The sequence below is a fragment of the Halichoerus grypus genome, chromosome 7 (genome assembly GCF_964656455.1).
Source record: "Halichoerus grypus chromosome 7, mHalGry1.hap1.1, whole genome shotgun sequence".
NCBI classification, from domain to species: domain Eukaryota; kingdom Metazoa; phylum Chordata; class Mammalia; order Carnivora; family Phocidae; genus Halichoerus; species Halichoerus grypus.
The window spans coordinates 132,610,852-132,635,310 of NC_135718.1; the positions used below are offsets into that span (position 1 = coordinate 132,610,852).

At 35.1% G+C, this 24,459-nt stretch overlaps 1 protein-coding gene across 5 annotated transcripts in view; it reads left to right on the forward strand.

Annotated features, from left to right (window-relative positions):
* KCNT2 (potassium sodium-activated channel subfamily T member 2) overlaps window positions 1-24,459 on the forward strand; it is a 375,975-nt gene that overhangs the window by 255,886 nt on the left and 95,630 nt on the right. For all 5 annotated transcript variants that reach the window (XM_078078345.1, XM_078078342.1, XM_036084475.2 and 2 more), the window contains exons 15-16: window positions 15,737-15,886; window positions 17,314-17,543. In XM_078078345.1, the coding sequence (XP_077934471.1) occupies window positions 15,737-15,886; window positions 17,314-17,543 (380 nt within the window). The remainder of the gene's footprint in view (window positions 1-15,736; window positions 15,887-17,313; window positions 17,544-24,459) is intronic.

The following is a 24,459-nucleotide window of genomic DNA, read 5'->3' on the forward strand; positions in this document are numbered from 1 at the left end:
TGACCATGGAAATTGAGAGAGATGGTGTTGTCTGTATACCCCAATGGTGCTTTTTCCATTTCTCCCATGACAAAACCTTTTTGAAAAAGGACTACAAGACTGGAGGTCTGAATGGAGGTAATCACAAGAGAGGGAAATGATGCACCTCTGAAGGTTACTTTTATTTTTCTTTTATTTAAGTTATATGTACTGAAAATCTCCATGGAAGTGCATTTTATTTGGTGTCTCTAAAATCTGTTTGATTACCTGAGAAATGTTTTCCTAAGCCCACCTATTAAAAGATCAACTGGAACAGTATTTTATTAAACATAGTTTGAGATATCTGGATATTGCTCTCATCTGTCAATCCTCTGTTTGAAAAGCCTTAAATAGCTCATCATTCATTATCAAATTAGATTCAAATATGTCCATTTAATTTAAGGCCCTCTACACTCTAGTCCTAATTTATTTTTATATCTTCATCTCCCATGATTCTCTTATATATATATCGTGTCCTCCAAATAACATGATCCTAAATATACTTTGTGGTTTCCACATCTTTTTTTAAAATGTTGTTCCCATTGCCTTGAATTCATTTCTTCTGGCTTTCTAGAGGATTTTGCTAAATCAAAAATTTTATCTCCTCATGAATATTTTTAAACTCCCCAATTTAATGTGATTTCTATGAACTTGTATAGAATTTTAATATATTCTGCCAAAGTATGTATTTTTTAAAGATTTTATTTATTTATTTTAGAGAGAGTGTGTGCGTGAGTGGGGGGGAGAGGCAGAGTGGGGAGGGAGAGGAGAGAGAATCTCAAGCAGACTCCATGCTCAGCCCTGACATGGGGGTTCAGTCCCACGACCTCAAGATCATGACCTAAGCTGAAACCAAGAATTGGACGTTTAACAAACATCCACCCAGAGCCACCCAGGCACCTCTGTTTTTGTTTTTTTGCTTTTTCTTTTAATGTATTTATTTTTTCTTGCTTAGTAAGCTGTAATTTCATTCAAGGTAGAAAACTTGTTGTACTCATACCTTCACAGCATGGATGCTCAACAAATATTAGTTAAATAAATGAAGTAAAGAGTGCACTAAAGATGATTCACTGAAGCCCTTGCTTCAAACTAGTTTATGAACCATATGCCTTTATCTGCTCTCCTTCATGAGACTCCATTGAAATGATGACAGAGAAAAAATGATAAGCTTTCATTAATAAAAAAGAAGTGAAAGGCGTAAGAGATTTCAATCAATTTCTGGGAGATGGAAAAAGGAATGGTTCCTGTTAAAACCCCCTCCCAGGATGTCTAGAGGGTGATGCAGCAGGACAAAATGGCATCCCCCAGTGAAGCTTTGGGCTGTAAGATTTCTAGAAAAAGAAGTCAAATTTTAATTGAATTTCTGAATACTAAACAAGTTACCCCTGTTCCATCTACCACAGTACCATTCCCCTGAAGTTAATGTTAGTCAGACATTTACCACTGGGAAAAATCTGATTTTTCCTAAAATGTTTCCAGAAGAAAATGTCTGAATTGTATGCTAGTAGATAGTTTGGAGTTGGGGTTCAGTATTCTATAACTGGGCATTTGGTGGCTCCAGACAAAATAGCGTGATCCCTTCTTACTCACCATAAGGTGTAACCTGCCACTTAACAAAACATTTACAGACAAAGGAATCCATTTAATATCCCTATATCTCATACTCAGAATTTTGAAATATGGCTCTTGCCATTTGCTGACTATCAGCATGCAGCATGAAATGAGGGAAATAAATCCAGCCAGATGGAAACAATTATCTCTATTCTCACTGGAATTGTTTTGGATCTATAGGGAAGGTTGGTTTTATACTCACTAGTTAAAAAAAAAAAATCACGTTTGAAAATAGAATCAAATATATTTTTTGAAGCAAGGAGAGCCTTAGTAAATGAGTAAATATTTTAAATGTATTTTTGTTAGAGAAGTATAAATAATAGTTTAGAAGAATATTAAAGAATTATAAAAGGGTGATGATGGCTATTCAAAGGAATAAAGTACTGAGGATATTTTTTTATTTGTAGAATTTTAAATTTTCAGAATCTTTAACTTAGATTTCTGTTGGTTATATTTCTGAAGGATCTTATCTTCTCTTTAATAATAAGAAAAAAGCCGTAATAAGTAAATACACAAATCTAGAATAGCTTAAAATTATTATAATTATTATTCTAGATTTAGGAAGAACAGGAGTTATGGTGGAGAAATAGAAAGTAAAAAAGATCTTTTGAAATTGACAGAATGCTGAAATTAAAATTTAATAAAATTCAATAAACTCCTACAACTCAATAGAAAAAAAAAAAAAGAAAGAAAGAAAAGAAAAAAGAACCCTGATTAAAATATTAGCAGAGGATCTGAATAGGTATTTTTCAAAGACATATAGATGGTCAACAGGTATGAAAGGGTGCTCACCATCACTAATCATCAAGGAAATAAAAATTAACCACAATGAGATTCCACCTCACACCCGTTACAATGGCTATTATCAAAAAGACAAGAAATCACAAGTGTTGGAGAGGATGTGGAGAAAAGGGAATCCTTGTATACTGAAGGTGGTAATATAAATTTGTGCAGCCACTATGAAAAACCGTATACAAGTCCCTAAAAAAATTAAAAATAGAACTACTGTATGATCCAGCCACTTCTGGGTACTTATTTGAAGGAAACGAAAACACTAACTTGAAATGATATCCTTATCCCCATGTTCACTGCAGCATTATTTACAATAGCCAGGATATGGAAACAACATAAGTGTCCATCAATAGATGAATGGATAAATAAGTTGTAGTATGTACACACACACACACACACACACAAACAATGGAATACTATTCAGCCATAAGAAAGAATGAAATCTTGCCATTTGCAGCAAGGGTGGACCTTGAGGGCATTACCCTAAGTGGAATAAATCAGACAGAAGAAGGCAAATATCATATGATCTCACTTATATATGGAATTTCAACAAAACAAAACAAAACAAAACAGAATGCCAAGCTCATAGATACAGAGAACAGATTGGTAGTTGTCATGGTGGAGGACATGGGGTGGGCAAATGGGTGAAAGGGGTCAAAGATACAAACTTACAGTTATAAGATAAATGTCATGGGTATGTAATATACAGCATGGTGACTATAGTTAATAATACTGTATTGCATATTTAAAAATTACTGAGAAAGTAGATATTAGAAGTCCTCATCCCAAGGTAAATAAACATAACTATGTATGAGGATGGATACTAGACTTTTTGTGGTGATCATTGTGCAATATATACACATATAAAATCATTATGTTATATACCTAAATCTAGTATAATGTTATATGTCAATTATACCTCAATAAAGATTTTTCAAAAAAAGTTTTGAAAGATAATATCATAGAAATCCTGAGGATTTCAGATAAAAGTACAGAGATAGAATGTGTAAGAAAAAGATTTGCAATACAGGAGATCAATCCAAGAGAAATAATGTCTGATTTAGTGGGACTTCCAGAGAACATAGAGAAAATAGAATATAAGGAATTAAAACAGAATAAGGGAGATTCAAATCTTTAAATTGACAGGGTCTCTTGCTTGTAAATGATAATGAATGAAAAAGAATTATACCTAGATGCATAGCCTTGCCAACTTACACAACAATAATGGTGAAGAAAAATTTCTTAAAACTTGTTCAAAGGGGGGGAAAAAACCTCAGTATTGACTAGGATTCTTAACTTTAGACAAGAGTATCCATTTAACAAGTTTAATCGTAAAGAGAAGTATGAAGGAATATGGATAACACAGAGCAAGAAAGTTAGCCTCAATCGAGACTGAACCTGCATGAACAATCTCCACTGCCACACCACGCAACGAACCAGATAAAAATCTTGGAACCGTATTACCTCCGCAACAGAATGTCTGCCTGTTTCTTCATTTAACTCACTTTCAAAGTAACTAGTAGATCTGAGGTTGCAAACCTAACAACCCATGGACCAAATTATGCTAGCAGATAAGTTTTACTTGGCTACCAGCCTGATGTAAATATGTTTTCTTTTGAATTGTTTTCTTTGAATTTGCCTTTTTCAGACATGTAACAGCCAGCTCACCACAAGCCTGAACACTCCCCATTGTCTCACGTCTGGCCTGATGCACATATTTACTTTACAAACCTTGCTCTGAGGACATTGGAGTTACAGAACAACTCTGAAAGAGGAATTCCAAAGATGAATTAAAAATGGCAGTATGATTATATGAACAGCCCCTATGGGCAGTCTGTTGTGAGATAATTCTTTCCTTTCATACTTCAGAGAAGGCAGTCCATAGATAATGCCTACAATGATACATAGTAATAAATCTTGGTAATATTGTCACTAAGAAATACTCAAAACTGCATTAAGCTGAAGATTTGGAAGCTTTTTTGTGGGTGTCAAAATTTAAGGTTTGGATGAAATAATATACTAAAAATAGCACTGAGTAGAGTTAAAATAATGTTATGTTTGGGCTGTTAATTAATTTCATAAATAATAATCACATGCATCCACACAGTATAAGGCACTGTGTTAGGAGTTTGGGACATGCAAAACATGAATGCATTCTGATCACAAAAGACCGATACTCAATACAGGGCAGGACACAATGTAAACATGGCCTGATTTGGAACATATTATAAATTTCACCTAGTAGATTTATTTTATTAGTAAAATACCTTTTGTCTATGGTAGGATTAGCTTGCATACCTTGAGAATAAATTAAATGACAACATGGGGAGACAGTAAACAAATCTCCTAGTTACAAATAATTTTAGAAGGGCAAAAAAATACTCAAATGATAAAATGTAAATAACAATAATAGGAGCTTCTATAACTCCTATCTTCCAAAATATTAATACTTATGGTATATAATTTTCCTGGGAAATTCACAGTGGTGTTCTAAACTAAAGGGATAGGTAGAGTGGTGCTATATAAATGTACAAGGGCACAAAGCACTTGAACTAAAGCTAAATGTATGGTCTTCGGTAAGCAAGCAGGCTGTGTTCTGAGAGAGAAAGAGGCAAGTACATTTTAGTTATGGATTTTTATTGATTAATGCTGAAGTAGAACAGTTTAAAATCAGTAGGCTATGATTTACTTAGTAGTGGACTTAAAGACAGAATGACGTTCATTATGACAGAGGAATTTACTTTTTCACCTGACAATTTAAAAAGTAGATGAACAATCTTGGGTCATCTGGGAGGTGAAGTTGGTTAAGCGTCCCACTCTTGGTTTCAGCTCAGGTCATGATCTCAGGGTTGCGGGGCTGTGGGATCAAGCCCCTGCATCAGGCTCACGCTCAGTGCTGAGTCAGCGTGGACTCTGTCCTGCTGCCCCTTCACTCCCCCCACCCCCGGTCTCTCTCTGTCACTCTCACTCTCTCTCTCAAATAAAATAAATAAATCTTTAAAAAAAAGTAGATGAAAAATCTTTACAGAATTTTTTGGTGTGTGATAATTAGGCAGGATCTTGAATTAAGTGAACACTTTGAAAATTACATTGGAGTTTTTGAAAGACTAACTTTAAGGATAGTGAATTTTGCCCACCTTCAAGTACATACCGTCAGTCTTTCAGATTTAACAGTTGAACTCTATTTCATTTCTTCATGACAGAGATTCCTTTCAAAAGATTGTTCCATGTTTAAGTTCACTATTAATAATGTTTGAAAGCAATATGGCATCTTTGTATTTTCTCCACCTCAACAACAATTTTTTCTTGTTCTGAGAATGGCAAACAGCTTTCCAGTTCCATCTAGTGGTAGAAAATTGATTAGCATACACTATCTTGATTTAATCTTAGAACTCATTTGTTTTGATGTCTGATGACATAAAAAGCTGGGCAGTTCTGCTGTTCAAGAGTAGGAATGAATAAACCTCTTCCTAGTAGACTGAGGCATCTTAATCTTGTGTTTTATTACTTCTTCTATCTAGAGATCTTGAATACTTTTCTTCGTAGATAAAGATACCCACACTTGTATGTCAGCGAACTAGCAAGAATAAATGTTCGTCAGAGTTTTGTGTTAGCTGTTTCTTTTATAAACTCCCCTGTTTTGCAAGCGTCTGTATACTCTAATATACTACCCTCTCCACCCATAAATTACAATTACGTTTCCAGTGACACAGCCTACAGTGCTAACTGTAGATTCCTGACATTGATAGTAAAAGCAAGATTGTAATATCATTTAAATAATTTGCTTTTTAAATAATGTAACAGTTTGGGACCATTATGAATTAGTGCAATTCATGTGTGTTTGCAGTAGAGCACCCTGTAAAGAATATAAACCACTATGTGCAACCAAGTAGACATTAAATTGGGGAAACACAAGTGTATAGAATTAAATAAAGTGTATTAATTTTAATTAGATTTAAACCTTTGAGTTTTAAATCTACTTTTAATCAATATAATGAGGTAATAAATACCTATTCTTCTTTAAAATGAAGCATCAATAAGTAAATTTTATTTTATTTAACATTTCAAGTATAAATCTAAATGACATCCTTTTCCTAAGGCAGAAATTTCCACCTAGATAAATGGTGGAAATACATCTTTTTATTTTATTACATAGCAAAGAATGGATTTTATATCAAAAATCCTTGTGACGAGGTGCTCTTTATTCTTACTGATGAGAAAATAATTTAGTTTCACAATAAAAATAAGTATAAAAACAACTAATTTGGTAATCTGTGTCAATTTTGGTGAATCTGAAACTGATCATTTCCTGTATATTTAACTACATTATTCAGGATTGAAGAGAACAAAATATACCAGCAAAACTAAATCCAATGATTAAAATACAGAGGTGTTTAAGACAACAAACATAATATTGTGAAAAAGGTGGATTCCTACTAATGATTACATTTTACATCCTTGAAGGCAGTGCTTTGTAATACCATGCTTACTCTTGAGTTTACCTGTAGTTTGGTGGCATCCTTGTATACATACAGAAAATATAAAAGTAAAATCAAATTTTATTTTCTAGAAGTTATTAGTATGAGTTTTCAAAAAAAAATAAAAACACCGTACATCTTAACAAAAAATAGGAATTTGTCAGTAGAATAAGGTTTTATGCTGTTTTTGTTCATATTTTGTTGTTATTGTTTTGTTTTGTTTTCAGAACACTTTTTTTTCACTATGTAAAATTTATTTTTATTTTGTTATAAAAAGTGTATAACACCGGTACCTACTCTTAAATCAGTTAATTTATGAAACCATTCTCTTTTGTAGAACACACATTGGCATCGAAACAGTTAAAGAAATGTAATGGCTATCTACAAAAAATTAGTTTCGATTTGTTATATTCCCCCCATATTTTGAGATGGCACACGTAAAAGAAAATTAAAATTTTCAAACATTTTATATTTAGCAATTGAAAAAAAAAGTACACTGTTTCCCTGCTATGGTCTTTATAGAAAAGATTTAACGTTTTAAGAAAAGAAAAAAAAAGGTACTAAGATAACCATGCTGTAATCTTTTAACAGCATTTTTATATAGAGCAATTTGAACTGGCATGCAAGCAACTTCTCTTGTTGTCACATACCTGTATTCAGAGAAAATTACACCCATTTTATAGAAAAATCCCAATACATATACTGCAATAAGCTTAAAGCAATGTTAAAAAGACCAGTGTGAATGACACACAAAACTGCTTCTTTATAAATTAACTGAATTCCTGATCATTAAGTAGGCACAATGAGATCCAGTCCTTAGGGCTTTGCTCTCTAGAAGAAAACCTTTAAGTAATTTTTAAAAACCTTAGCATCAGGCTGCTGAAGAGCTTGACAAAACTCCTGAGTTATTTCTGGAGCTACTTGCAAGAAAGGCAGGTATTCTTGTTGAAGATACTAGGACACTTTTTTTAAAAGATTTATTTACTTATTTATTTGAGAGAGAGAGCATGTGTGAGTGGCGGGGGGGTGGGCAGAGGGAGAGAATCTCAAACAGACTCCCTGCTGAGCATGGAGCCCTAACATGGGGCTTGATCTTACCTTGACCTGAGCCAAAAGCAAGTTGGCCGCTCAACCAACTGAGCCACTCAGGCTCCCCTTGTTCTGTTTTTTTAATGCAAACAATATTACTGAGCACAGTAGTTCAGCACGTTACTGAACTAGAAAGAGAGTATGTACTGTAATACAATTTCAACTTATTGTATCTGGAACAGGAAATTCCAGTTAAATCCTTTTTTCTTCTCTCTTTGTGAAAATTTCATGTGGGGAAACTTTTAAAAAACAGGACTAAGTAATAAGATTCTTTTACTGTATTTAGAAGCATGTATTAAAATACATTTCTGCAAAGAGCAGACCCAAGTACCTACTCACTAACAGTCCTCCTTCCACTCGGTTGATCGTGATGAAGCACAGGAGATTGGTATGTGAGTTAATTTGCTTTCTGGCAATAAATACCCATTTTCCTTAAAGGTGTAATCATAGATTAATGAGGAATGTGCTACTTGCATTTAAAGGAAAAATAAAATCAGTTGTCAAAATTGATTTATGCACCATCAGGAAGTTAATTGGAACAAATGATATTTCTAACTTGGGAAAAATAAACAGAATAGAACAAACATACCTTTTTTTTTTTTTTTTTTTTTAGCCCATACTTATTATATTGAGAGGGACTTTTCATGTCCCAGAATTGGTGACTATAACTCAAAATTGAGGACAAAGAAGAGTCAAGTATCCCATTGTATATTCTCCTCCCCTTTCCATAGAAAGAGAAGATCAGAGAGGGTATGGATAGAGTAGCACAGTGCTCTTGCACCTACCCCCAACCACGTGAGGGGAAGTACAAAAGAATTACCTATTACTTGTGGAGAATAGGAAATTCTGCAGGAAGCAGGAACTAGCATCTTGTTCCCTAGTTAGGCTTTTGCTTATGTAGTTTCCTGTGATTATTTGAACATGAAGAAAAAAGAATTAAAGAAAAATGGTAGAGCTAGAAAGCAGCCTTCAATCCCACACATGGGATTTTCCACAGAACAATTGATAGCTTAAAAAGATTTGAGCCATATTTCTGGTACCCCATCTAAGTGTGTTGGCCACAAGGTAAGGAAACTCAAGAAGCTAGACTGTAGGATATACCACTGGGGAAATAAGATGAGGGAAAGTGGAAGAGAGTTTCTTGCTTACCAGTGATCATATACCAAGGCTACCCCACACTCCCCATAAAGGGTATTCACGTGTGCCTACAAGACCCCTTCATAGATGACGGTGATGGCCAGTTAGAGTTACTTTGAAGAGCAGCAACATCCCAGGAAGAATAAACCTGAGCTGGTAAGATTGGAGTTTCAAATTGGGTGGAACTGAGCTTTTTAATAACTGAACATGATTTGAAAGAAAGGGCTCGCCCAAGACATTATTATAAGACAGAAATGGGGGATTTGACAGGACATGGTTGAAGGCTACAAGCTCTTGAAGACTTTGATGTGTGGTTTGTAATTTATTTGACTAGACATTTTTTTTTTCCTTTCTCTTAAGCAATCCTCTTTCCTTCCACTTCCCTTTTTAAAAAAATTTTTCTTACTTAGACATTTGTTTAGGGTTTAAAATTCATACACAAGCTTTGTTTTCTTATAAGTTGCCCCATCAAAGTTTTTCCAAGGGTCTCATGACTATGGTTTTGGGGGCATGAATTCTACAGCATGTCCCTTTATTCAGGGGAATAGACATCTCAAAAAGGTTCTTTCAAGTAGCAAACGTATACTGATATTCCATAATCCATATATTGTCTTAATAGAATATTTTATTTTCATATTCCTATTATTGTTTTCTATCTTTTTCTACTAATACCTTTATGAACTGCTGGAGCCGTCAATTATTTTGAAAATGAAGGTGGACATAAGCCTATCTAGGAAGGACTGATTACCATTGAGTTTTCGGTAAAAATGGTAGAGCAGCCTTAAAAGGGTATGAAATAAACTAGACTGTACTATTTTACAGGTTCGAGTATACTTTGAGGTTGACAGTAAATGCACAAGCCAATTATTTTCCCTAAAAGTTCATTTGATTAGTGTACACACATCTTAAATCTTCATTAAATGGCTCTTTGTAATTTTCACTAAGCTTTCCATTCTGTGCTTTTTGTCCCTAATATCTTTTGTGTTTTTACTGCTGCTGAGGTTAAATTTATTTCATGTCCATTAGCGATTGAGGAACTCAGTGATTTTTTTTTTTCTAATTCTAATTCTAATGGCAAATTCATCATAGGGAAAGTAATTGGTTAGACCTAAAAAATGATTCTGGTGAGGGAGACAGGTATTATATAATTAGGAAAGCTGAACATTTACTAATTAAGCATGAATAACATTGTTAGATTATTCTTTGTTCATTTAACCAAACATTTATTAAGCACTTACTCTGTGTCAGAATGGATGTCAGGGTCTCAAAAATAGAGCGGTAAACAAGACATGATCCCTTTCCTCATGTGGCTTATTTCACTGGGGAAGCAAGACATTAAGGAGTAATTAATACAATTTAGTGTTATAGTATCATGAAAAAAGAACAGCCCTGCAAAGCTGAGAAAGTAATGAGTAAGCTGTAGGTCAAAGAATGAGTAGAGTGTAGGAGATAGAAGGAACAACATTGTGAAAAGGCCAAAGTATAAGAAAGAGTTTCTTGTTCAGGGTAAATTAAGGAGTGCTCATGGCTAGAGCACACAAGAGAAAGAAGAAGTCCTTTAAACATTTTCAACAGGAGAGTGACACGAACTGATTTGAGATTTTGAAATTCACTCTTATGACAGCACCATAAATTGATTTGTAATGGACAATACTGGAGGCAAGGAGGCAAAAAGATGGTTTAGGACTATTTTAAGAGTGTAAGAATTGATGGAGAAAGGGACAAGTAGTGAGTTCCAGAGCCACTTAGATGGTGGAATTAAAGAATTCTCTTTATAAGAACTTTGGAAATATCTTTTTATTTATGTAATTGTTTTCCTCCATTCAAAAATAATCTTGAATTAATTCTGCCTAGAAACATAAAGTAAGATAAGACGAAGAGAAAATTTAGGGAGAGTAGTAAGTTGAAGACAAATAAATGTCTTTTTTACACATCTATAGGCCATAAAATGCCCTTTTTAAAAATTGAGACACAACTGGCATGTAACATTACATTAGTTTCAGGTGTACACCATAATAATTCTATATATATAATTTTATTTTATTTATTTTTTTAAAGATTTATTTTTTTGTCAGAGAGAGAGCATAAGCAGTGGGAGCTGGAGGCAGAGGGAGAAGCAGGCTCCCCACTGAGCAAGGAGCCCGATGTGGGACTCAATCCCAGGACCCTGAGATCATGACCTGAGCCGAAGGCAGATGCTTAACCAACTGAGCTACCCAGGCATCCTGTAGAATTATACATATATATATATATATATATATATATATATATATTGAGAGAGAGAGAGAGAGAAAGAGAAATGATCATGACAATAAGTCCATCCATCACCACACATACTTATAATTTTTTTTCTTGTAAGCAGAACTTTTAAGATTTACTCTCTTAGTCGCTTTCAAATATATAACATAGTATTATTGACTATAGTCACCATGCTATGCATTATATTCCCAGGACTTATTTATTTTACAACTTAAAGTTTGTACTTTTTGTTCACTTTCACCCATTTCACCCACCTCCCCACCTCCCACCTCTAGCAACCACTAGTCTGTTCTCTGAATCTATGAGTTCATTTTTTGTTTCTGTTTTTTTAGATTCTACATATAAATGAGATCATATGGTATTTGTCTTGGTCTGACTTATTTCACTGAGCTAATATCCTCAAGGTCCATCCATGTTGTCACAAATGGCAGGATTTCCTTTCTTATACCTGAACGGTAATTCATTATATATATTTATACCACATTTTCTTTATTCATTCATCCATCTATGAATACTTAAGTTGTTTCTATGTCTTGGTACAGATATCTTTTTGATATTAGAAATATCATTAGATATTAGAATATGTTATGTTCTATATAATTAGAAATATTTCATACATTTGCACGTTATAAGAATATTATCATGAACATACATGTACCTAGCATTTCAGATTTAAAAAATAAACATTCCACATGTTTCTGAAGCCCACGCATACTATCTCTGATTTTCCAGGACCTAGTTAGCTACAATGACAAATCCAAAATCACTTCTTTTATTTAACATTTTTATATTTGAGATTTCTCCATGATGTTTTATAAGCAGTAGTACTTAATTTTCACTGTTGTCTGTATGGATTTTATTTATTTATTTATTTATCCATCCATATTTCTGAAGGACTTGGATACTTAAGATTTTTATACTTCTTTTCTCTTACATTACCAAATCCTTTCTGTTCTACATTCAGGACCGAGTCTAGTCTGGTCCAAACTATCATCATCTAGTGGATCATTGCAGTAACCTCCTCATTGGTCAGTACCCTTTCTTCAATCTTTTCTCAGCACCATGACCCAGGGGGATTTTTGTAAAATTTAAGTCAGAATCTTTTGCACCCATCTTTGAAATCCTCCAGTATGTGCCAAATCATCTCAAGCACAGGTCGGAGTCATTATAAACTTTTATAAATCTCTGTGTGACCCCTCTCCCTGCCGTGCTACCTCTCTGGCCTCATCTTTCTCCTCCCTCAACTCCAGTTAAACTGGCCTCCTTGCTTTTCCTTAGCTATACCAGTCATTCCTCTGCCTCAGGAAAGTACTTGTGGCTACTTCTGCCTGGACCAATATTCTCCCGGGTACCCATGTGGTTGCTGCTCCATAACTCTTAAAGAGTTTTACTCAAATGTCAACCTCTCAGTGATGCCTTCCTCAACCATACCATTTACATTCCAGTTCATTCCTAAAAATTATTTGCCTCTCTGATTTTTCTCCCTCTCACTTTTTTTTTTAAATTTATTTGAGACAGAGAGAGAGAGAGAGCAAGAGGGGAGGAGGGTCAGAGAGAGAGAGGGAGAAGCAGACTTCCCACTGAGCAGGGACCCCGATGTGGGGCTCGATCCCAGGACCCTGGGATCATGACCTGATCCGAAGGCAGACACTTAACCTACTGAGCCACCCAGGTGCCTCCAGGAGTTCACTTCTAACACATAACACAGTTTGCTTCTTTTGTTTATTGTCAGTCTTCCTTCACTAGAGGCTCCAAACAAGAAAACATTTTTGTCTTGTTTGTTAACTGCCATAACTTTTGAATCTAGAGCTCTCCCTGACACAGCCTAAGTGCTCGATGAATATTTCATGTAGGGATTAATAAGTGGGAACTGGACATAGCCATTAGTATTAAATGGCATTACTCATTTCCTACATTTCTCAAACAATTAACATGAGCGAAAAGGAGAAAATTTTGTGTATTTACAATTAGCAGAAACTTAGAGATTCTTTCTTACCTATTTGGGATATTTGAAGAAAGCATAGAGAGGTCTTCTGGGGGTAGAAGCATAAAATAGCATGAGAACAAGCAAATGATTTAGGGAAATCCATCTGAAATGTCCTTGTCTAACCCTCCTTTTCTGTTCCCTTCCAAGTTACAACATTGTATTCCCATTTCAGCCCCTGGACTTAGATTTATTATTCTCTCGAATAGCTTTTAGTACCCTTGTCTGACAATGATTTGACTCCATGCTACCTTTTGGATCTCAAACAAACTCTGATGAATTCCTGGCACTTTCTCTTACATTTCCAGCACTTTAAAAGGATTCTATGCCAAGTATCATCTTGCCAAGTAGACTATGGAGCATAACAAAGATAATTTTATTTTTGTTTGCCAAAGGGAACGATTTCTCCACCAGGAAAAATTATTTTTAGGAAGTAGTAGTTAGGTAGAGGCAGATGCAGTCAGTAGTCAGAAGTGGTCTGTTTTATTTTATTTTCCTATTTCCAAAAACATATTAGCATTAAAGAAAAAAGAGTAAAGGTTTTAGAGGCATTGGTGTAGGTTGACTAGACATGTTGAAATTGGCTCCAAAATTTAGCAATGAGGAAGGTGTAACAGGAAAATAGTGGAAGCCATTTACTGAGTGATTACTATGATTCCAACATCTGCTAAGAGATTTTTTTGTATTACTTCATTTTATCTAACCCAGTGAGGCTGGTGCTATTTTTCACAGAAGAGGTAGAGAATCACTCAGAAGTTACTTAACAACCCAAGATTGCAGAATCAGGATTCAGATCAGGTGATCAGAATTCAGGGTCCAAGCTCTTGACTCTTTTATTTTTTAAGGTTTTATTTCTTTATTTTAGAGAGAGAGAGAGAGTGCTTGTAAGTTGGGGGAGAGGCAGAGGTAGAGGGAGAGAATCTCTAGCAAATCCCCTGACCCAAGCGAGGCGGGGTTCAAGGCAGGGCTCAAGTTCATGACCCTGAGATCATGACCTGAGCTGAAATCAAGTCCAGTGTTCAACGTTCAACCGACTGAGCCACCAGGCACCCCATGGGCTCTTGACTCTTAATTGACTCTTAAGCACAATTAAGAAAGAATGAAGTAAAGTGAAGCATACCTGGAAAATATATGATTTTTTAAAACTTATTGAGTCTTTGAAAATATTAATAAATGTATTATCTCTAATAATCCTTTAGATAAAACTCAGGTTTTAAAATGGTTTTTTAAACCCTAAATATGATAGATATAATTCGTTATCTGCTTTTATCCATTCAGAATCTACAGACATTATGATGAAATATTTTGATATTTATATATTTAGCACTTTCCTTCTTTTTTTTTTTTTTAAAGATTTTATTTATTTATTTATTTGAGAGAGAGAGAGAGAGAAACAGCATGAGAGGGGATAGGGTCAGAGGGAGAAGCAGGCTCCCCACTGAGCCGGGAGCCCGATGTGGGACTCGATCCCAGGACTCCGGGATCATGACCTGAGCCGAAGGCAGTCGCTTAACCAACTGAGCCACCCAGGCGCCCAGCACTTTCCTTCTTAAAGTGCATTTCTTGTATTTATAGACTATATAAGCTTTATTCAGAAAAAGTGAAATTTACTATAAAAAATGGGAAAGAAGAACTCTTGTATATTCACAATACATTTTTCGTTGGTTGACTTTTTTATTTCTATCCAAGGCCACTGAGCAGAACATTCCAGAAAATACAAACTGTACTTTCTGAGATAAACTTACGTTCTTTTAAAAAATACTTCTGGGGATCTCATTGAAGACCCTTTTATCATGAAGAGATATTTTTTTCTTAACTGCTACACAATTGGAAGAAAGCCATTGCTATGATATGGACAGAAATTAAGAATATATTTTCTGTGAAATCAAATTGATAAATTGACATGTATACACTCATAAATACAAAGCAAAATCAGTTACCTACCAGGGCCAAACAGGTATCATAAATGAGATGAAGTGGGCCATATTATTTAGACTATGAAACAAGTATAATATATAGCACGTGCATGACAGGATATACATAAACAGAAATTAAAATGAAATGCTATATCTTATTGGTTCATAGTCAGGATAAATGCGTTCGTTAACTGGATTATGAAGGACTACTTTCTAGGAATCTGCCATCTTTCAAACATATATTGTGTTAGTTTCAAAATTTTTGTAGTAATTCATTGTAGTATTTGTAAATAATATCATCATTTAGAGCACCACACATAGACTTCTTTGAACTGTGCTTACCAATTCTTCCTGTAGGGAAACCAGATTATGTATGAAAATTGTCTTTTTAACCGCATTCACTGTGTTTTCCTCTGTGTGTGTGTGTGTATGTGTGTGTGCTTGTGTTGCAGAGAAGGCCAGCAATCGCCAGAACAGTGGCAGAAGATGTACGGGAGATGCTCTGGCAATGAAGTTTACCACATTGTTTTGGAAGAAAGTACATTTTTTGCTGAGTACGAAGGAAAGAGTTTTACATATGCCTCTTTTCATGCACACAAAAAGTATGTTTCTGCTTCCAGAGTGGACTTAAAATATAAATCAATCACACCCTTTAAACACAGGTTTCTAAAATACAGCCCATATTGGTGCTCACGAGTTGCAAATTTTTAACATAATTACTGAGACATTTGAACTCTGAACTTCTGTATGGTCTTTACAAGTTAGGAGTGTTAGGTATACAGTATAATTTAGTAGGAATATTGACTTTAGTAACTTTTAAGTTATCTTTAAAATATTTTAATCCATTAAGAATTCACAAACGCATGAAAATGAATCTTCTTTAGAGATCTAATTTTAAAGTGCTGATTAAAAATGTAGACAAAGTCATAATAACATTTATAAAATCTAGACATTTAAAAAAACTTGCTTTGGCCAGAGAAATAAGTTAAAAAGTAAACAATTGTACCTTCTGATTCAAACATGGAACATAATATTTTTCCTTTTTGAGAAAAATTATTTACTAAAGAAACAATGTATGTTTATAATGAAAGTAATATATTATCAGTATTATAAATATATTGATATAACATTTTTAAGGTTTGTATATATCTAGTATATTCCACTAATCTAATATTTAATGTATTCCACTTTAATTCCCAATACGATTCTATCCATACATATACTTTTGATGTTTAAAAAATATTTTTAAGCTAGATTTATTTGTAACACTATAAGACATATTGAAATAAAAACATTCAGGACATTTTGTGTTTGGAGCATAACCTGAAAAAGTATAAAAGAAATTTTTAGTATCTATTACATTTAGTCGTTGATATTCTCCCAGTTAAACTGTGCACCTATTCAGACTATTACTTTTTTTTTTTGTAAAATTCAGAGTAAACCAAATATGGTAGAAACAGAACGAAAAGAAATTTAGGGACCCTGATTTTTTCCTCATGTGACCTTGGGTAAGTTTCTTCTTCTTTTAGGCCAATGACTTTTAAGCATTTTTGACTAAAGTCATACTGTTTTATATTTTTTGGCCAAGTGAAAATATACATTTATGGTAAGACTCAATACACACACACGCAATTTATAAAAAATTCTTACCCTTACTAATGATACACACCCTGATGTTTTTCATTATTTTTTTTCTGGTCTTCATTTAAAAAAAGTATATATGTCATAATCAACTAAATTGATTTCACCACACACTAAGGACATAGTTTCTTTTCCTGGAAAAACAGGAAAGTTTTGAGAGTCTTGAGAGTCTTTTTTTTTTTTTTTTTTGTCTTGAGCATCTTGAGTCTTGATCTTTCAGGATCTTTTCAAGCTTTAAAATGCTGTGATTTGGGGTTTTAATTTTCCTCTGCCTTACAATAGTTTACTAATTTTCTTACATATGCAAACTTAAAAACAAACAAAAAACATAAGAGCTTTGCTGAATTATAATTCTTAAACTTTTATTTATTTATTTTTTTAAATTAAGGTTTGGCGTCTGTTTGATTGGTGTTCGGAGGGAAGATAATAAAAACATTTTGCTGAATCCAGGTCCTCGATATATTATGAATGCTACAGATATATGTTTTTATATTAATATTACCAAAGAAGAGAATTCAGCATTTAAAAACCAAGACCAGCAGAAAAGAAGCAATGTACCAAGGTCATTTTATCATGGACCTTCTCGATTACCTGTACATAGCATAATTGCCAGCATGGGTATGTATACATAAATTTGAAAATATCACTAGTTTCTTTCTTTCTTTCTTTTTCTTTCTTTCTTTCTTTCTTTCTTTCTTTCTTTCTTTCTTTCTTTCTTTCTTTCTTTCTACTTTCTTTCTTTCTTCTTCTTTCTTTCCTTCTTCTTTTTAAAGATTTTATTTGTTTATTTGAGAGAGCGAGAACGAGAGAGATCACAGAGGGAGAGGGAGAAACAGACACCCCACTGAGGGGAGAGCCTTATGCAGTGCTCAATCCCAGGACCCTGAGATCATGACATGAGCGGAGGGCAGATGCTTAACCTACTAAGCCACCCAGGCGCCCTAGTTTCTTTCTTTAAAAGACATAATAAATATCCTTCAATGTTTGTTAAAATTTCAAAGTCAAACTTAGAAACTAATTGTGTATATTATATACTTGGTGTAACTAAGTATACAGAACAAAGTTTCTAAGCTATTAAACTGGTAAGAAATTAAGCTAATTTGGGATGCCTGAGTGGCTCAGTCCATTAAGCATCTGCTTTTGGCTCAGGTCATGATCCAAGGGTCCTGGGTTTGAGTTCTGGATCAGGCTCCTTGCTCAACAGGGAGCCTTCTCCCTCTGCTGCTCCCCATGCTTGTGCTCTCTCTCTCTCTCACTGTCTCTCTAACAAATAAATAAATAAAATCTTTTAAAAAAAAGAAATTAAGCTAATTCAAAATTGTCAACAATGATTTCATATTTCTGATTAGAATATAAGCACCTGACACTTTTATAGTTCTTTTTAAGTTCTGTATCCAGTTATCAACAGAGGGTATTTCAGATATTCTCTGTTTTTCTCAAAACTCTTCTTCCATCCTCCATCTCATTCTCACCATTGAACTTGGCTTTTATGACACAGAAGTTAAAAAAAAAAAAAAGGGAATAGATCCAGACAAATAAGAATTTCCTTTAAATTTTGCCACCAAACCACCTATGAACCTACAAACATTCATTTTTGTCACAAGGATAATGTGTCCTTTCTTTTAACTCTTAGTATTTTTTAAAAGATTTTATTTATTTATTTATTTTAGAAAGAGAGCAAGAAAGTAGGGGAAGGAGCAAAGGGGGAGGGAGAGGGAGGGGGAAAGAATCTCAAGCCGACTCCATGCTGAGCGCAGAGCCCGACACAGGGCTTGATCTCACAACCCTGAGATAATGATCTGAGCCGAAACCAAGAGTTGGTTGCCTAACCAACTGAGCCACCCAGGTGCCCCAACTTTTAATATTTTAATAGTAATGACTTCACTTACTACCTACTCTGGGACCTTTTTATTTTAATTCATCCTTATTACCTAACTTTATTTTTTTTCAAAATCATTGGCTCATTTCTCCTCCCTTTGTCTGTCTCTGTGTGTCTCTCTCTTCATATCTCTACACACACACACACACACACACACACACGTATGCACACACGCTCACAGACACACATACCTGGACCTCTTGGCTTGACATCTTCACAGGTAAAGTCCTCGAAAGAGTTGTCTTCAGTTGCTGGCTTGAAATCTTATTGTCCCCTCATGCGTCTGCCCCGTTTCGTCTGAAATCTCTAGTCATTATATGACTACTCTGGCAAAGCCACCACTCTGTTTGTCACTAAATCCAGTGGACATCTTCACAGCATAGGATGGTATTGACCATGTGCTTCTGCTCCCACAGATTGAGTTGCCCTCCAAAAATTGATGATTCTTTTATGTAAATCATTAACTTAAATTTCTCTTCACAACAATATACTGGTTATGTATTTCTGTCTGGATGTGTCACAGGGAAAACCAACACAGCATATTCAAATTGAACTAATCTTTCTGCCTTCATTCAAAACTACTTCCTCCTCCATTTTTTGGCTAAAAAACAGATGACACGTTACAATTTGTAAAGTCACAATTCTGACTTTTCACCGTTCCTCTCCTCTCGTACCTCGTAATTCACCCAATTCTATTAAATCAGAGTATCAAGTATCCCTGAGAGTCATTCCCTTCTTTCTGCCAATGTCTGTGTGATCATGGTCTGAATGTCCATCATCCTTCCCCTCAACTGCAGGGTCACCCCCCGCCCAAGCTTCTCTCCATGCCTGCATGCTGTCCTGCACTCTTCTCCACCTTGCAACCAGAGTTATAATTTTTATATAATTTTGATAATATCATTCTCCTGCATAAATCATTTGAATTGCTGGGGTGCCTGGGTGGCTCAGTTGGTTAAGTGTCAGACTCTTGATTTCAGCTCAGGTCATGATTTCAGGATTGTGAGATCAAGCCCCACGTTGGGTTCCATGCTTAGTGGGGAGTCTGCTTGAGATTCTCTTCCTCTCTCTCTCTCTCTCTGCCCCCCCACCCCACATGTGTACACTCTCTCTGTCTCTAAAATAAATAAATCTTTTAAAAAAATAAATCATTTGAATTGCTTCTTATTATCCAAGGGAAAAAATCTAAATTTTATAATATTACATGGCTTATGATTTGGATGACCAAAATTTCTTGTTTGCATGAGGCACTCCCAGTTGTCCCAGGACAGTCCCAGTTTATATACATTATCCTGGTGTCATTATTAAAGACCGCCCCCTTTGATTCTCAAGAGTATCCTAGTTTGTAAGATAAATCACATAGTCACTTTACTTAAAGTTTTTTTTTTTTTTTAGTAATTCCACCTTTATTTTCTAGTACTGTATTTTACTATCCCTTCAATTGCATTCCTAAGTCCCATTCGTACTAAATTCCTTTCAACCTTCACTAAATGGTTTTTCGCCAGTGAACCTTAACACATGAAGTTTCTTCTGACAGGTCTACTCCCCAGCCCCCAACTTTGCCTAGGTAACTACTTCTAATCCTTTGTATCTCAGTCTCAATATCATTCTTTCTGAGACATATTCCATGGCCCTGCTTGGACTGTGTTAGGTAACCCTGTTTGTCATTGACATAGCATATTATTTTTTTTATAGTAGTCCTACTTATTTTTTTCCATTATTAACAATTACTTACTGAATACCTGATATGTGCCAGACACTCATAAGTTTTTGTGATAAATTAGTGAACAAATACATAAAGATCCCTAGCTCACGGATCTTATGTTCTATCATAGGGAAGACTGGCAATAAACAACACATAAAAAATAAGGAAATAATTTAGTGTGTTAGAAGGTGATAAGTAATAAGAGAAAAGAAAGAAGGCAACTGAGCTAGTAAAAGGGTTTATGAATTCTGGAGAGACTGAATTTTTAAATGAGGTGGTTAGCAAGCCTCATTGAAAAGATGATATTTGAGAAAATATTGAAGAAAATGAAAGAATTAGCCTTGTGGATATCTGGAGGAAGAGCATTCCTTACAGATAATAGCTACTACAAAGGCTTTATGGGAAGCCTGACTGAGTGTTCCAGGAACAGTAAAAAGGTTCTTGTGACTCAAACACAGTGGGCAATGATCGGTTATAGGAGATGAGGTAGAAGAAGTAAAACAGGACAGATTGTGTTTGGGCTTTTACACTCAAAGTAAGGATTATTTTTTCTACTCTGAATGAAAGAAAGTCATTGCAAGTTTTAAGCAGAGCAATGGCATGATCTCACCTATGCTAACCTATGTTTTAATACAATCACTTTGGTTGCTATTGAGATCCTTGGTTTGGCCCAAGGATTAGAGTACTTTCAAATGGAGGTGGTAAGAAGGAGAAAATTCTGGGTATACTTTGAAGATAGAGTAACCAGGATTCACTGATGATTGAAAGTAAACTATGAGAAAAAGAGAAGTGTGAAGAACCCCAAGGTTTTTGGTTTAAGCAACTGGAAAAAGGGAATGGCCATCCACTGAGATAGGGAAGGCTTGGGGAGTGCAGGTTTGGTGGGAAACAGGGGTAAAAAGTTCAGTTTGAGACACACTGAACTTCAAATGTTTGTTAGACATTGAGAGGAAGATGTCAAATGGGAAGTTAGATATAAAAGTCTAGAGTTCAGGAAAGAGGTATACACTGATAAAGTAAATTTGGGGTTCCTGAGCTTATGTATTATATTTAGAGCTATGAGACTGAACAAGATCATTGATGAAATGAGTATGGACAGAAAAGGGATAAAGACAAAGGACTAAATCCTACAGGATATCAACATTAAATATCAGGGAGATGAGAAGAAACCAGCAAAAGAGACCAAGAAAGAGCCACTGGCAAGGAAGTAGGAAAACCTGGTGAGTGTGGTGTCCTGGAATCCAGTGTATCATGATAATGGAGTGATCTGCTACATCAACGGCCACTAATAGTTCAAATAACATGAGAATTGAAAACTGGCAATTGAATGTAACAAAACAGTGACCGTCACTCTTTCATTGGAGAGGTAGTAGAAAATGGCAGATCAGCGGGGTTTATTACAGAATGGTTGAATTTATGGTTGACAGAGTTGAATTTAAACAGGAATTTAAACAGGGTTTGCTTTTTTTTAAATCTATTTTTTTATTAACATATAATGTATTATTTGTTTCAGGGGTACAGGTCTGTGATTCATCAGTGTTACACAATTCACAGCACTCAACCCTCCCCAATATCCATCACCCAGCCACTCCAACCCTCCCACCTCCCTCCACTCCAGCAACTAAACAGGGTTTGCTTTTGCCAAGAATGTAAGGGAACAAAAATGTGGCAAGGGAACCAAGAGTATATGCAAGTAAATAATCATAATGCCTAAATAAGGAGTTTAAGATGGGTAAAAAGAGAAGACAGAACATGAAGGGAGTGAGGGAGATTATTCAAACTTGATCTTATAACTAGAAGTTTTAGAAGAGTAAAACCTTAGCTGAAGTTGAGACACAAATGAGAATGACCTGAAAAGATAGGAAATAGTGGTGATTAGAGGATGAATGTGTGAAATGAATAAATGCAGTGAGGCTGTTAATGGTTATAACAAGGTCTAAAAAGTGCGGAAGTGAGGGGCCTCAGATGAAAATGATTTCTTTAGTGAATTCGAGGAAGTGAGAAGGCTTACCTATCTGTATTTTTAACACACTGGATGAGGCAGGAATAGTGTTGTGAATTGAATTGTGTCCACCAAAATTCTTATGTTGAAATCCAACCCCCAGTACCTCAGAATGTGACCTTTATTGGAGCTAAGGTCTTTACAGAGGTGATCAAGTTAAAATGAGGTCACTAGGGCAGGCTCTAATCCACTATGACTGGTCTCCTTATAAGAAGAGGAAACTAGGACACAAAGACACCTCCAAGGAAGACAATGAGAGGGGACATAGGCAGAAGATGACCATCTACCAGACGAGTAGTTAGGCCTGGAACAGACCCTTCCCTCACAGCCCTCAGAAGGAACCAATCCTGCCAACACCTGGATTTTAGACTTCCAGCCTCTAAAACTGTAAGGCAATAAATTTCTGTTTTTTAAGCCACCTGGTCTGCGGTACTTCATTATGACAGTCCTGACAAACTAAACTGACTAGAAACATTAAGAAATAAGTAGAATGACATAGGATCAGTCACCAAACAAAGCAGTGAAAGATAGTGGTGATAGAATCGGAAGATCTGGGATACAAAGCTGGGATTTTAGAAAGGATAAAAGGAAAAGAGTCTGAAAGAGTCAGAACACTGAGGGTATTTACCCACCACCTTTTTAAAGGGCTGAGGGGAAGATGTCATGGAAGAATCAGTTTTTGTTAAGCAAAGGAAATGTTCAAAGAAGAGCTTGTTTCTGTAATTGTAACTACTTTTTGAATTGTGTTTTCCCTGCTAGATTCTAAGCAGAAAAAAAGGAACAAGTTTGTTGAAACTCTCATGTTTGTTTGCAATCAGGGAATTGAAGGATTTCTTCTATGATAAGTTCTGTTTTCTCTCTGAATTCAGCAATGTGGTCATCTGCAGAGGATAAATATTATACATATGAATTTTAACTTAAAACCTTAGGATGTAAATCATGGCTTTTCCCTATTTTTGTAAATCAAATTTATAAAATTTAATTTTTAATCAATTCCACATACCTACTAAATAGAAAATTTAATCTTATTTTCTCTAGGATCCCATTCACCTCTTACCCAAAGATAGAATGAATTATAGATTAATCCTTATTTATGGTGCTAAAAAATTGGATAAGCATAGAGTTTCTGATGGCAACAATCTTTACCTTCGCTCTGATATTGGAATTGCTGAGTACTGGTCCCCACATCTTTTTCTCAGAAACAGCAGTTCTGGGAATGTTCATATATTCCCATCACATGAAGGCTTCCCCACGAACAGACACACTAGGCTTCCCCTCCCGCTAATCTGAGTTTTGTGTATATGAAGAGGTACAAGTCTCTGAAACTTAAATTGATTTCAGTTTTGAGAAATACTCGGATATTTTCACCAGACTTGTGCTACCAACCCTCACCCTCAAAAACATTTCCTGTTTATCCCTCCTTCGGTGGAGACATGTAATTGTCTCAGAGGTTTTAGAAATCAGTTGCTGACCTCTCTTTCCATGGTACAGAGAAAGAGATGCTAAAATCCATTAGTTTTATTCCCCCTTTAAAAACTTCTGCTGTAATAGTAAAGGAGATGACAAGGTCAGAGGTTTGAGAGAAGTGGCGAGTGTTTTAATAGGTGCTTCAAATGGGACAAAGTAAGGTCTAAGGGGTTTTAGACAGATGACCAGGTATTAGTGCGTAAATGAAGTGAGTGGTAGAGAAATATGATGGCACTCATCGGTTAGACTGTATTATTTTCTTCAGAAGGGGAGAGATATCAGCTTTCCATAAATTGATGTTTAAATTAATTTTGAAATTCCAATAAAAAAATCCCAAAGGAATTTGTTTCTTCTGTTTACTATTGACTATCCCCCAGTATTCAAAAGCCTTAAACTATTTAGGTTTTGCTGTTACTACTGCCTCAAGGTATTTCCACAGTTTGAGTACTATTGTCTTTTGAGTGAAAAATCAAAGGTCATGATT